Source organism: Neophocaena asiaeorientalis, unplaced genomic scaffold (genome assembly GCF_003031525.2).
Source record: "Neophocaena asiaeorientalis asiaeorientalis breed wild unplaced genomic scaffold, Neophocaena_asiaeorientalis_V1.1 scaffold25, whole genome shotgun sequence".
Taxonomy (NCBI): Eukaryota; Metazoa; Chordata; class Mammalia; order Artiodactyla; family Phocoenidae; genus Neophocaena; species Neophocaena asiaeorientalis.
In genome coordinates this window covers 3,758,558-3,771,239 of record NW_020172492.1, presented here as the reverse complement: position 1 = coordinate 3,771,239, position 12,682 = coordinate 3,758,558, and the positions used below count along the sequence as shown (strand labels likewise).

Here is a 12,682-nt window from a genome sequence, read left to right as displayed (position 1 = left end):
AATATATAAATATATAATATATAAATATATAATATATAAATATATATATATAATATATAAATATATAAATACTCAAGACAATGATTTTAAAATATCTCAAACATTTGCAACTTCTCTTGTTAGTTTTCCTGAAGTTTTATCCGTTTCCCCTTATTCAGTTAATAAATGGTTATTGAATGCCTACTATACCCCAAGCACTGTGCAAAGTATTGAAGATATGATAGTAAATAAGATAAATACGGGTTTCTTGCCCTTAGAGAGCTTGCAATATTTGGGGAGACAATGAAGGCAATGAGGCAATTCTAGCATGATATATGCTTTGACAGGGACGAGCAGTTTGCTAAGATATGACATTGAAAAGGGCATCTAGACAAGACTGCAGGAATTATGGGCAGACTTCTAGATGAAGTGCCATCTAAGTTGGATCCTGAGTGGTGAGCCTTTTTTTTTAATATATAAATTTATTTATTTGTTTATTTTTGGCTGCGTTGGGTCTTCGTTGCTGCGCAGGTTCTCTCTAGTTGCAGCGAGTGGGGGCTACTCTACATCGTGGTGCGCGGGCTTCTCATTGCAGTGTCTTCTCTTTTTGCAGAGCACGGGCTCTAGGTGCGCGGGCTTCAGTAGCTGTGGCATGCAGGCTCAGTAGTTGTGGCTTGTGGGAGTAGTTGTGGCACACGGGCTTAGTTGCTCTGCGGCATGTGGGATCTTCCCGGACCAGGGCTCGAACCCATGTCCCCTGCATTGGCAGGCGGATTCTTAACCACTGTGCCACCAGGGAAGCCCGAGTGGTGAGCCTTTAACCAGATTCAGGAAGGTGATGGTTTGAGAAAAGGAGCAAGATAGGGCAGTAATGAGAGAGAAGCAAATAGCAATAGCTTTACTTTAAAATATCAGAGAATCCTGTCTCACTCTAAAGGTTAATGAGAAGGATCCAGTATGGAGGAAGAAGGTGATGCTAGAGGGGGCAGCGGGAATAACGGACAGAACAAAGACCTCATGAAGGTATAATGAAGGCATAGCACAGCCGAGGAATGGGTTTGAAGAAGGATCATTACATTGCAATGGAAGGAAAGAATAAACAAGAATATAAAGAAATTTAAAGGTGCAGTGGCAGGAAGTTGAGAGAATTCCCATAGCATGGTTTCAATTTCTTAATATGAACAAATATAGTAATCAGTATTCACTGATTACATTTTATGTCTCAATCAGGGTGATTAGAGTTCATCTAATACCCAGAACTTTCTGTAACATTGATAATATCTTCCCAGTTTGCAAATGAAAAAGAACACCTCAGAGAAGATAGTTTGTCCAATATCACACAACCAGAATGTGTCAAAGATAAGAATTCAGATTCTCTAAACTACATGTTTCTTTCCAGTTCCTCCAACGAAGTAGAAGAAGCAGTTCTCTGTTGTGAAAGTGAGAGGGAAATGGAGACAAGTTTGAAGAGAGTAGAAAAGGATCAAAATTCTCACTAATTTCTCCCATTCTAACTACAAGGCCTCCTAGCTAGGGTAATGAATAGAAACAAACTGTCACCGATTATTTGGAAATCTCAAGATTTGATCAACAGCTCGATCAAGCGTGGACATGGAAAAAGTAGGCAGTTGAATTGATCTAAGATAGAAATTCTTCCAGATAGGTGGTGTCTTTGCTCAGGCTGCCATAGCAAAATACTGTAGACTAAGTGGCTTAAACAATAGAATATAAATATTTCTCAGAGTGCTAGAGGCTGGGAAATCCAAGATCCAGGGGCTGGCCTATTCAGCTCCCCAGTGAGAGCTCTCTTCTTGCACTGCAGATGGCCACCTCCTCACTGTGTCCTTATACGGCAAAGAGAGAAAGACAGCACACGGGGTCTCTCTTCCTCTTCTAGCAAGGACACATGCCATCATGTGCCTTACCCTTACGACCTCATCTAGTTCTCCTTATAGCCCAAATGCCCCGTCTCCAAATACCATCACGTTGGGAATTAGGGCATCAACCCATGTATCTGGGGGTGATACAATTCAGTACACAGTAGATAAAAAATGAAAGATAATTAAATATGTGATTAAGGACTGTTCAAGAGCTGGACCATGAAAATCTATGATGAATGGGAAAGGAAGTGAAGACCAGGGGGCTTATTGCAAAGGAGAAAGTGGTGGAGGCCAGATGATGTGACAGAATATTGAAATGGGAGCGACTCAGCGCAAATAAAACAGATGGAAGATGGGATGACTGAATTGACTTTTTTATTTTTAATATTTCCCATATTGGTTTTTAGTTACTATCTAAAAACAAATAAGGGTCTATATGCCTATTTTCTACAGGCACAAAGGAACCAATAAGTTTGGAGTGTGTTCTGCAAACACAGTTGTGGAGAGAGAAAACTCGGGTTCAGAAAGAAGCTGGCAGCTTTGAAGAAGAATGAATGGCACATGGAGTTTCCCGAAGAGAAGAAAAGGTGAACAAAGGGAGCTGAAAGAGATCCCCGTGGGCATCCCAGTAAAACCGTGCCCTGTGCCTAGTACAGGAGAAAAACAGGTGACTACGGAAAGAAGAACACGATCCCTACTATCTGTAAGATACACTCACTGTTTGGAAGTAATCTATCTCACCAGATAATGAGGTTTAACAATTTCAGTGAATGACTGAAAGACATTTTTTAAAAGAGTGAGAGGTCAGTATCACTGAAGAAAATATGATAAATATTAAGCTCTACTTTAAAATAGCATGTTAAATTAACAGGGTTTTTTTTTTGATCCCATCAACCTTCACTAAGATGGAACTCAGAGACAGTGTCACCTTCTGTCTGCTGCTTCACAAATTATATTCTCCAAGGAAGGGGATTAACAGGCAAGGGAAAATACTCAGCCACTTTAATCGCTAGTAGACATCTTTTAATCGTCAAAATAAAATTTTGTCCAATAAACTTATTTAAATGAGGTTAAGAATACAAATGTATTAATTTTCAAGGAGTTCAAAAATAGAACTGAACACTAAAATCTAGTGGATTTGTGCTAAGTTATGACATACTATTGAATAATTTAGTTTAGCAGTCCTCAAAATGTGGTCTTCAGCCCCCTGAGGGTCCCCAAAAGGTTAGAGCCATTTTAACAATAAGACTAAGACTTTGTCATTTTCACTGTGTTGACATCTGCACTGAATGTGCAAAATGGTGATGGATTAAACAGCTGGCACTTTAGAATGAATGGAGGCAGTGGCACCAAACTGCACAGGGGTCATTATTTCCTTCAGGCCAACACATCCACTTCCACTTAAGGATGTCCTTGATGAAGCAGAGATGTTAATATTATTAAATCTGGACCCTTGAGTACATGTCTTTTTAATATTCTGTGTGACAAGACGGGAAGTACACATAAGGCACTTCTGTTGCGTGTCAAAATCTGATGGTTGTCATGAGGAAAAATATTTGTGCAATTATTTAAGTTGTGAGCCGAACCTTCTACTATTTTCATGAAACATCACTTTTACTGAAAAGAACAGCTGGAAAACAAATATTATTCAGACTTGAATCTTGTCAGACATTTTCTCAAACATGAACAAAGTGAGCCTGTCACTTAAGGATAACAACTAACAGTATTTACTGCAAATAACACTGTTTAAGCTTCAAGTAAAAGCTTCCATTAGCTTGACAGCTTTCCAACACTTCCAGACTTTTCTGGTAAATTTGGTAGTGATATTAATGAAATTTCTGGATATTGTATAACGAAATTCATCAACATTTGGAAGACTACAAAATTCAACATAATATTTTCCAAATGTTCAATGTGTCATATTACAGAAATATGCATGGGTAAAAACTACATTCGAATAACGTGATAGACCAGTGGATTTTAATGTAATGACATGTTTATTGATTCCACATTACCATTAACTTTTAAGAAACTACTACTTGCTGAGTTTGGGTGTGGTATCGAAGAAGGTTCTTCACAATTATTTATAAAGGCTATTAAAACGCTCCTCCCTTTTTCAACTATATATGTGCGTACAATGCTGAATTTTCTTCATTTACTTCAACCAAAGAAACATATCACCGAAGACTGAATGCAGAGGCAGATAGGTTAATCCAGCAATCCACTATTAGGACAGGTAGTAGAAAGATTTGCAGAAGGGTAAAACACTGCCACTCCTCTCACTCAACTTTTATTTGGAAAATCTAGTTATTTCATTAAAATTATGTTAACATGTGATGAGATTAGTATGGGTTTTCAAATGAATCCATATAAACATTTAAAATTCTGTTTTAATTTCTATTAGAAATATATATAAACAAAATTTCCTTAGTGTCTTAATAGCGTTTCAGTGTGTATAGGGTCTCTAAAACAAAACGTTTTGAGAATTCTTGCTTTAAAGGAGCAAAATTCACCTGTAACTGTGATTTCTATTATATCCACCGATTAAATTATAGAATTTTAAATGTTATGTTGACCTTAGTTCATAAGATACACCTGTCAAAGAAAAAATACCCAGGGCTCAGGTTTTATTTTAAAAGACTGGAAACATATCTGATTATAATAAAATTATAAATCCATCTGCCCCTCTCCTTTCCCAGGACTTTTTTCAAGACTCTGTAAATCAAGTCTTCTGGACGCAGGAGTAAGGGACTTTTGCAGTGACACCAATATTGCACTGGCAGCCCACATACAACAATTTTTATTCCACCCAGGGCTGGAAAACTTTCCTCCTCCCCAGAGAGAGTTTTGTGGCTTCCAGGCCAAGTGGCTAGGATAATAGTCTCCTGCTTTCCTCCTGCTTTGCAGAATCTTAATCCTATGGACAGCTGATCACAGACCCTGAAGCTCCCTCCATATTTTCCCAAGACAGCCGGCAAAAGGACATATACAATGAAAATCAGACTTTTGGTCCATAGGTCAAGATTTATATAACTAGCCAAGGTCTTGACAAGCATCCTGAATTCATACAAGATGTATTTGTTTTATAAAAAGAGATAGAGATGATGTTTGTTAGAAATACTTTTAAAAGGTATTTAACTATTCAATAAATATTTTTACCAATACAGGGAATATAAAGGTATAAACGTGTGGTGTGGGTAAAGAGGAGAGCTGGAGAGCGAAGTCAAATTGGAGCTGTCCCACCCTAACAAGTGGGCGACGGGGCCTCCTGCACCATAATTCATGTGTCCGCCCCTTGGGCGTAGATTGTTCCTACTGAGATCAAATAGAGTATTAAAGGATAGCTCGAGCCCTCCTCACCTGCTGTAGCAGCTCTACCGGTCTCCTCCAGTAAATTCCTGAGTACTCTTGAGAGCTGGGCTGAGGGGCTGGGGACGGAGAGGCGCTACTTTTCTGAGTCAGCCCACGCCACAGCTTGGATCTCCATGCTGCGAGCTCACCCAGCTGCGGTCCCCAGCTGGCCAGCTTGCCCCTCCTGTCTCTCTGCTGGATTTCATGTTTCTGCAGCAGAAACACCAGTACCTGTCTCCCTCCAAATACATGTGCTCACCTTGTCTCTCAAAATAAAGAATACTAATTTTCAGCTAGACAGCTTGCAGTCAGCTAGGAGTCTTGGTTTCCCAGCCTCCCTTGTCTCTAAGTACTGGTGAGTGAGATGTGTATAAAGGTCTGTGGAAATGGAGGAGTTCTGTGCAACTTCCAGGAAGCCTCTTTGGAAAAGAGGAGACATGCCCTTCTTCCTCCCTTTCCCCATCCTACCTCCGGTAGGATGGGATCTGATGCCTGCTGTAGTGACCACAGGGAACTGCTGGATGAGAACTGTACCCTCAGGTAGCTGAATGGAGAACAGGAAGGGCTGTGGGTTCCTGATGACCCTGGGGCTGGCACTGCTGCCCTGGATGGCCCTCCCCTAGAATTCTTTACAGGAGAAATAAGTCTCCCATCATATTAAGCCATGCCCTTTCAAGTTTTCTGCCACACAGAGTAATGACCAGTCCTAACCGAAACTCTTTCTTTCTTTCCCCAAATTATAAATAACACTAGGCTATTTTGAGCCAAAAAAGCATTCAATGGAAACTTGACAGTAACCATGTAAAGGTATAAAATGGAAAGGAATTACTGCAAATTCAGTGGAGGACATCCCTGTTTCTAGATATTTGTTATCACTCCCCTGCTGTGGAAATATTCTTCAATGTCCGTACTCACCCACAAGTCCCCTGCCTTCCATCACATCCATGAGGCCCTCCTTCCTCCTCATTTGATTGTCACTTAGATGATCTCTGGTTGACTCACCGTAACTCGAAATTCCTCTCACTCTATCCTGTCAAACAGTCCACGCCTGTTCTTCTCCCACTGACTCCATCCAAATGAGACCGACAGCATTGTGTTTCTCAAGCAAAAATGCCATCAGAGCCCATCTCAGTGTTTTCACCAACAAAAGAACCATCTACCCCAGAGATAATTTAAGCAATTCCATCAGAAGGAAAAAGCAGCTACCATACATTTTTTCATAGTATTTTTCTTTCTACTCTGTATTAATTAAGAAGCAGGGAAAATACACCTGTGAAAATTTAATGACATCAGAAATTCCAGCACAGATTTTAGCAGAGTTTCTGTGTATCATGAAAAGTGCCTAGGAAGGCATGAGACCCGATGCTGGCAAAGGCGCTGTGATTTATGTGAAAGCAGAAGCCAGCTCTCCTGACACCTCCCCCCACCCCGGCAAGTCCACACACCCAGCTCCGGCTGACGCCTGCAGACACTGCCTACCAGGCCTGCCCCTACTTCCTGCACTTTATGATTTTTCTCTTCAACTGTCATGGGATGCAACTTCTCTCATTTAAGACACAGCATAAAAGGTTTGCCTTCTTACTCTCTTACCCGTAGCTTTCAATGAACGCACGTGCTCTGAGAGCCCTGCTATGGGATCCACAGCCTTCTCTTCACTGCCAGTTACTGCAATTATCCATCAGATTTCACATGGAGGTTGGAATCAAGACCCTGGCCTGACAGTGTCTTACCTCACCTCCATACTTTTTCATCTCCTCTCGACCTCGGATACTTAAGAGCGTATCTGAACATGTCACCATCTAACACTTCACTTCTTAAATCTTCAACTCTGATTTTCTATCACCGACAATTTTTAGCCTTCCACCTTTCTCTTCCTCTCTCCCACTACAACTACTTTTTTAAGCCTTTTGAGAGAATTCTGGGAAAAGAAGGCAGAGCAAAAGATTCTCTGTCCCTCTCTTTCTTAGAAACTATCCAACAATAATCAGGAGAAAACCAGAAAAGACCACCTCATCTTCAATAAAAACTGATGGAAGTCCGCAACTCTGGATGAAAATACATAGAAAAGAGTTCCAAAGGGCAATGATGATTAGACCAGGGCCTTGAAAGTGTGACCAGGATCTCAGCAGAACCCAGGCGGTGTATGCAGCGTGCTGAGTTCACCGGAGCTACATCCCACGTTCAGGGGCAAACAGTGGTCTCTGGTTAGAATAGCAAGATTCCCATGGGGGACGGGCGGCGGGAGCCTCCAAGATGCCTTTGTGTTGCAAAGAAGTGGCCCCAGGAAGGTGGAACTGAAAGAGGAAATATATAAAAAAGCTGTCGGGCTTCCCTGGTGGCGCAGTGGTTGAGGGTCCGCCTGCCGATTCAGAGGACACAGGTTTGTGCCCCGGTCTGGGAAAATCCCACATGACGCAGCGTGGCTGCGCCCCGTGAGCCATGGCCGCTGAGCCTGCGCGTCCGGAGCCTGTGCTCCGCAACGGGAGAGGCCACAACAGTGAGAGGCCCGCGTACTGCAAAAAAAAAAAAAAAAAAAAAAAAAAGCTGTCTGCCATGGGCATGACAGCACAGAGAATAAGATACGGTAGCAAGCAGCCCTGCAGGTGCTAATCTTGCCCACTGGAGAAGGAAAAAAGATCTCAGCACGCCTGTGTGTGCATGTGTGGATGTAGGCACATCCCCCACCTCGTACCACATTCTTCACAGAGCCCTGGGGGGACCTTCTTGTAACCCCGAGGGCGTGGGGAAACTGGCTGATCTTCAAAACCTGCAGGCCCACGGTTTCCTCTGATACCTCACCCAGCTCTCTTTCAGAACTGCTCACCTTTCCAAGATGAACAACACTAAGAATAATAAGAAAACACTTAGAAAAGGAGCAGGACGCAGAGAGGAGCACACTACACAAAAGGCACATGACGATCCTTCGTCAAAAAGTAAAGACAACAAAATAGGTGACGTTATTTGCACGCCTGACTCTCTGCACCGGACTGTGGCCTAGTGTTCCCAGCACCTAGCAGCGTGGCTGGTACATACTAAATATTTCATCTAGATTTGATGAGTAAAGAAGTGATTTTCTCAAGTGGCATTTCACATATTATTGGTCTCCTTCTGAAAATGATTTGGGGTGACTGGGCCCTCCTGGATTTCCTGAAATGAAACAAATATGTGTAGCTTTCTTGGCTAAGTTTAATGAAGACAGGTTGTTTTGAAATTCTAATTAAATTCAACAAATATTCGTTGAGTCCTTACTATGTGCAGATTACTCTGCTGGGTTCTACCATGGATTTAAAAACAAGATCTGATTCTAATTTGAAAAGATACGTGCACCCCAGTGTTCATAGCAGCACTATTTACAATAGCCAAGACGTGGACGCAACCTAAGTGTCCATCGACAGATGAATGGATAAAGAAGATGTGGTACATATATACAATGGAGTATTCCTCAGCCATAAAAAGAACGAAATAATGCCATTTGCAGCAACACGGATGGACCTAGAGATTATCATACTAAGTGAAATATGTCAGACAAAGACAAATACCATATGATAACACTTCTATGTGGAATCTAAAATATGATACAAGTGAACTCACTTACAAAACAGAAACAGACTCACAGATATAGAAAACAAACTTATGGTTACCAAAGGGGAAAGGGGGTAGGGAAGGGATAAATTAGGAGTTTGGGATTAGCAGATACAAAATGCTGTAAAATAAACAACTAGGTCCTACTGTATAGTACAGGCAACTATATTCAATATCCTATAATAAACCATAATAGAAAAGAATATATATACGTATAACTGAATCACTTTGCTGTACATGAGAAACTAACACAACACTGTAAATCAACTGTACTTTAATAAAATATATATATATATAAACAAGACCTCGAGGGGTTGAATATTCACTATTTAATTAATTACATTTTTAATTTTAAAATGTTTCTTAATTAGTCTGGGGAAGGGCAAATGCTGTTTCCTGACCACCAGAATCTATTCTAACAGTAAAACCATTGCTACTATTCCAATATAACAGTAGACAAAATAGGTAGATGATTCAAACTCTTTTAAATAGTGCAAATGAACTGGATTCCTTTTAAATTTAATAATAAATGAACATTGTAATAAGTCTGCATGGAGACAGATGCAAATTACTGTGGTGTTAATTTCATAATGTATCCAAATGGCAAATCATTATGCAGTACCCCTGAAACCAATATTACAATATTGTATGTCAACTATATTTCAATTAAAAATTTTTTTTAAATACTTAATTCCTCATTTCAAGATAAATAAATAATAAATGGTCATGGTAAATGAAGTTCATACATTTACGTACTCATTCAACAAGTATTTGTAAAATGCCTTCTATTTGGAAGATGCTATATTAGGCAGTTTGGGAGTTCCTAAATCTGATACTCAAAGTATAGGTGATATATGACTGTGATATATTTTAAATTTTTGTTTGTAAATGAATGGATTTTTATTCAGAGTTTAATATTAGAGGAAAAGGGGAGATTTCTGGTTTCTGGTTCCGCATGTAAGGAGTCTGGAAGTTGCCACTCCCTCCCAACAACAAGTAAAAAGCTGAACAGGGCTTCCCTGGTGGCGCAGTGGTTGGGAGTCCGCCTGCCGATGCGGGGGACACGGGTTCGTGTCCTGGTCTGGGAAGATCCCACATGCCGCGGAGCGGCTGGGCCCGTGAGCCATGGCCGCTGGGCCTGCGCGTCCGGAGCCTGTACTCCGCAACGGGAGAGGCCACAACAGTGAGAGGCCCGCGTACGGCAAAAAAAAAAAAAGCTGAACAGACGGAAGAATCAACAGCTCTTCTTGGATCCATGAGAGACATGAGGACACTGGGGCATGAGGGCAAACTGCTGTCCCCAAGGCTGGAGAGACAGACAGTCAAATACAGGGAGCTGTGGTTTACTGGAGCTGGCGGGGGAACCCTGCACTATAATTAATGAATTGCTGGAGACTCAGTGCAGACAACGCTGAGAGTTAAACACTTTGGGTAAACACAGTCATAGGAGGTCCCCCAAAGTTTTGTGACACTTACCTCCAGGATCTTGACAAGGCTTCTACGGTGAATATCAGAGAAAAATCTCCTTGGGCTCCGGCAATGGGAGGGGAAAAAGAGGCATCTGAAATACACCAGAGCACTCTCTTCTTAACAAGGCTGCCCTCAGGTGAAACTAGTTAACCAGAGCCTAGCCTGCTGGGGGATTATCAGAGCCTAACTGACTGGGGGAAAGGGAAATACCCAACTGCAGCCCGCTCTAGCCATCCTGCCCCACCTAAGAGGGGAGAGAAAACTGAGAAACACTTGTGAAGCTCATAGCCCAGAGGCCTCGACTCCCTAAATTCTGAGACCTAACCACAGGACTATAGAACCCTTCCCCTCCCACCTCACCACCAAGTTACTAAGGCCGATTTACAGCAGTTCTTTCACCTGGTACATCATATCCCGCTATCAAGAAAAATTACAATGCCTACCAAAAGGCAAAAAACATAATTTGAAGGGAAGGAGCCAGCATCAGAGCCAGACATGGCAGGGATGTTAGAATTATCAGACAGGGGATTTAAAACAACTGTGATTAATACGCTGAGGGTTCTGATGGGTAAAGCAGACAGTATGCAAGATCAGATGGGCAATGTCAGCAGAGAGATGGGAATCATAAGAAAGGAAAAGAAATGCTAGAGATCAAAAGCACCGTAACAGAAATGAAGGACACCTTACATAGGCTTGTTAGTAGACTAGACACAGGTGAGGAAAGACTCTCTGAGCTTGCATATGTCAATAGAAACCTCCAAAAAGAGAAAAGAGACTGAAGAAAACAGAACAGACTACCCAAGGACTGTGGGACAACCACCAAACATGTGACATGTATGTAATGGGAATACCAGATGGAAACGGAAGAGAGAAAGGAGCAGAAGAAATATTGGAAAAAATAGTGACTAAGAATTTCCCCAAATTAAAGTCAGACACCAAAACACAGATCCAGGAAGCTCAGAGAACACCAGGATAAACACCAACACAATCTGTAATGTAGGCGTATCATCTTCAAACTATCGAAAATCAAAGATAAAGAAAAAATCTTGAAAGAAGCCAGAGGAATATAACACTTTACCTACAGAGGAACAAAGATACAGATTACATCCAACATCTTCTCAGAAACCATGTGAGCAGGAAGGAAGTGGAGTGAAATACTGAAAGTATTGAGAGAAAAAAGCCTCCAACCTAGAATTCTGTTCCCTGGGAAGTTATCCTTCAAAAGTGAAGGAGAAATAAAGACTTTCTCAGACAAACCAAAATTGAGGGAATTTGTTGCCAGTAGACCCTCCTTGCAAGAAATGTCAATAAAAGTCTTACAGGGAAGGAAATTAACACAGGTCAGAAACTGGGATCTACATAAAGAAAGGAAGAGCATCAGAGAAAGAATTAGTGAAGGTAAAATAAAAACTTTTATTTTATTTCTCTGATTCTTAATTGATCTATCGGATAACAGTATGTTGAAAATAACAGCAACAATGTATTTGGTTACATATGCTGATGTATGTATATTAAGTACATATGTGCTTAAGGATGCTTATGTATAAACAAAATGAAAGTAAGGAATGCTACAAAGGACAGGAGGGAGGAATTAGGATTATTTTGTTACCAGAAGGTACTCACGCTGTCTGTGGTGTGGTGCTTTCCAACATGGACTTGGATTAATTATAAACCTATCTTGAGAATTCTAGGGCAACCACTACAAAGTTAAAGAAAGAAGTATAACTGATATGCTAATAAAAGAGAGAAAATGGAATCTCATAGAATGCTCAATTAAAACCACAAAAGGCAGAAAAAGAGTGGAAGACAAAAACAGGAACAAAGAACAAGGGCAGCAAATAGAAAACAGTAACAAATATGGTAGCGATGAATCCAACTGTATCAAGATCAGATACAAAGTAGTGCTTACATTATTACTGTTCAGTTTATCAAGGAAAAGTCAGGAACTGGCTAAAAATAGCATGTGCCCACATATTTACCATATAATCTCATTTCTTTTCAATTTATTTGAGTGCTAGAAAAAAATGGGATTTATGAGAAACGATATAAAGAAAAATGCCTTTTAAAAATCAATTTTAATAAAAGAAACTCTAGTCCTTTTGATTATTTAGAATCTCCTAAGATATGTTCCTCGGAAATCTTCTTCCAAAGTACAAAGGATAGTTCAGGAGAAAAGATCTATGTGGTCAAATGGGTTTGGAGAATGTTGCATTCTATAAATTCCCTTCTGGAAATTTACAATACACATGAGCAAATCAAAGAGTCTGAAAGGATAAAGAAGATGTGGTACATATATACAATGGAATATTACTCAGCCATAAAAAAGAACAAAATAATGCCATTCACAGCAACATGGATGGACCTAGAGATTGTCATACTGAGTGAAGTCAGACACAGAAAGACAAATGTCATATGATATT

General features: G+C 40.6%; 1 protein-coding gene across 1 annotated transcript in view; it reads right to left on the bottom strand.

Annotated features, from left to right (window-relative positions):
• Window positions 1–12,682, bottom strand: part of LOC112395160 (uncharacterized) — a 404,375-nt gene that overhangs the window by 95,924 nt on the left and 295,769 nt on the right. The window contains exon 16 of the mRNA XM_024738216.1: window positions 10,269–10,353. Coding sequence (XP_024593984.1) covers window positions 10,269–10,353 — 85 coding nt within the window. The remainder of the gene's footprint in view (window positions 1–10,268; window positions 10,354–12,682) is intronic.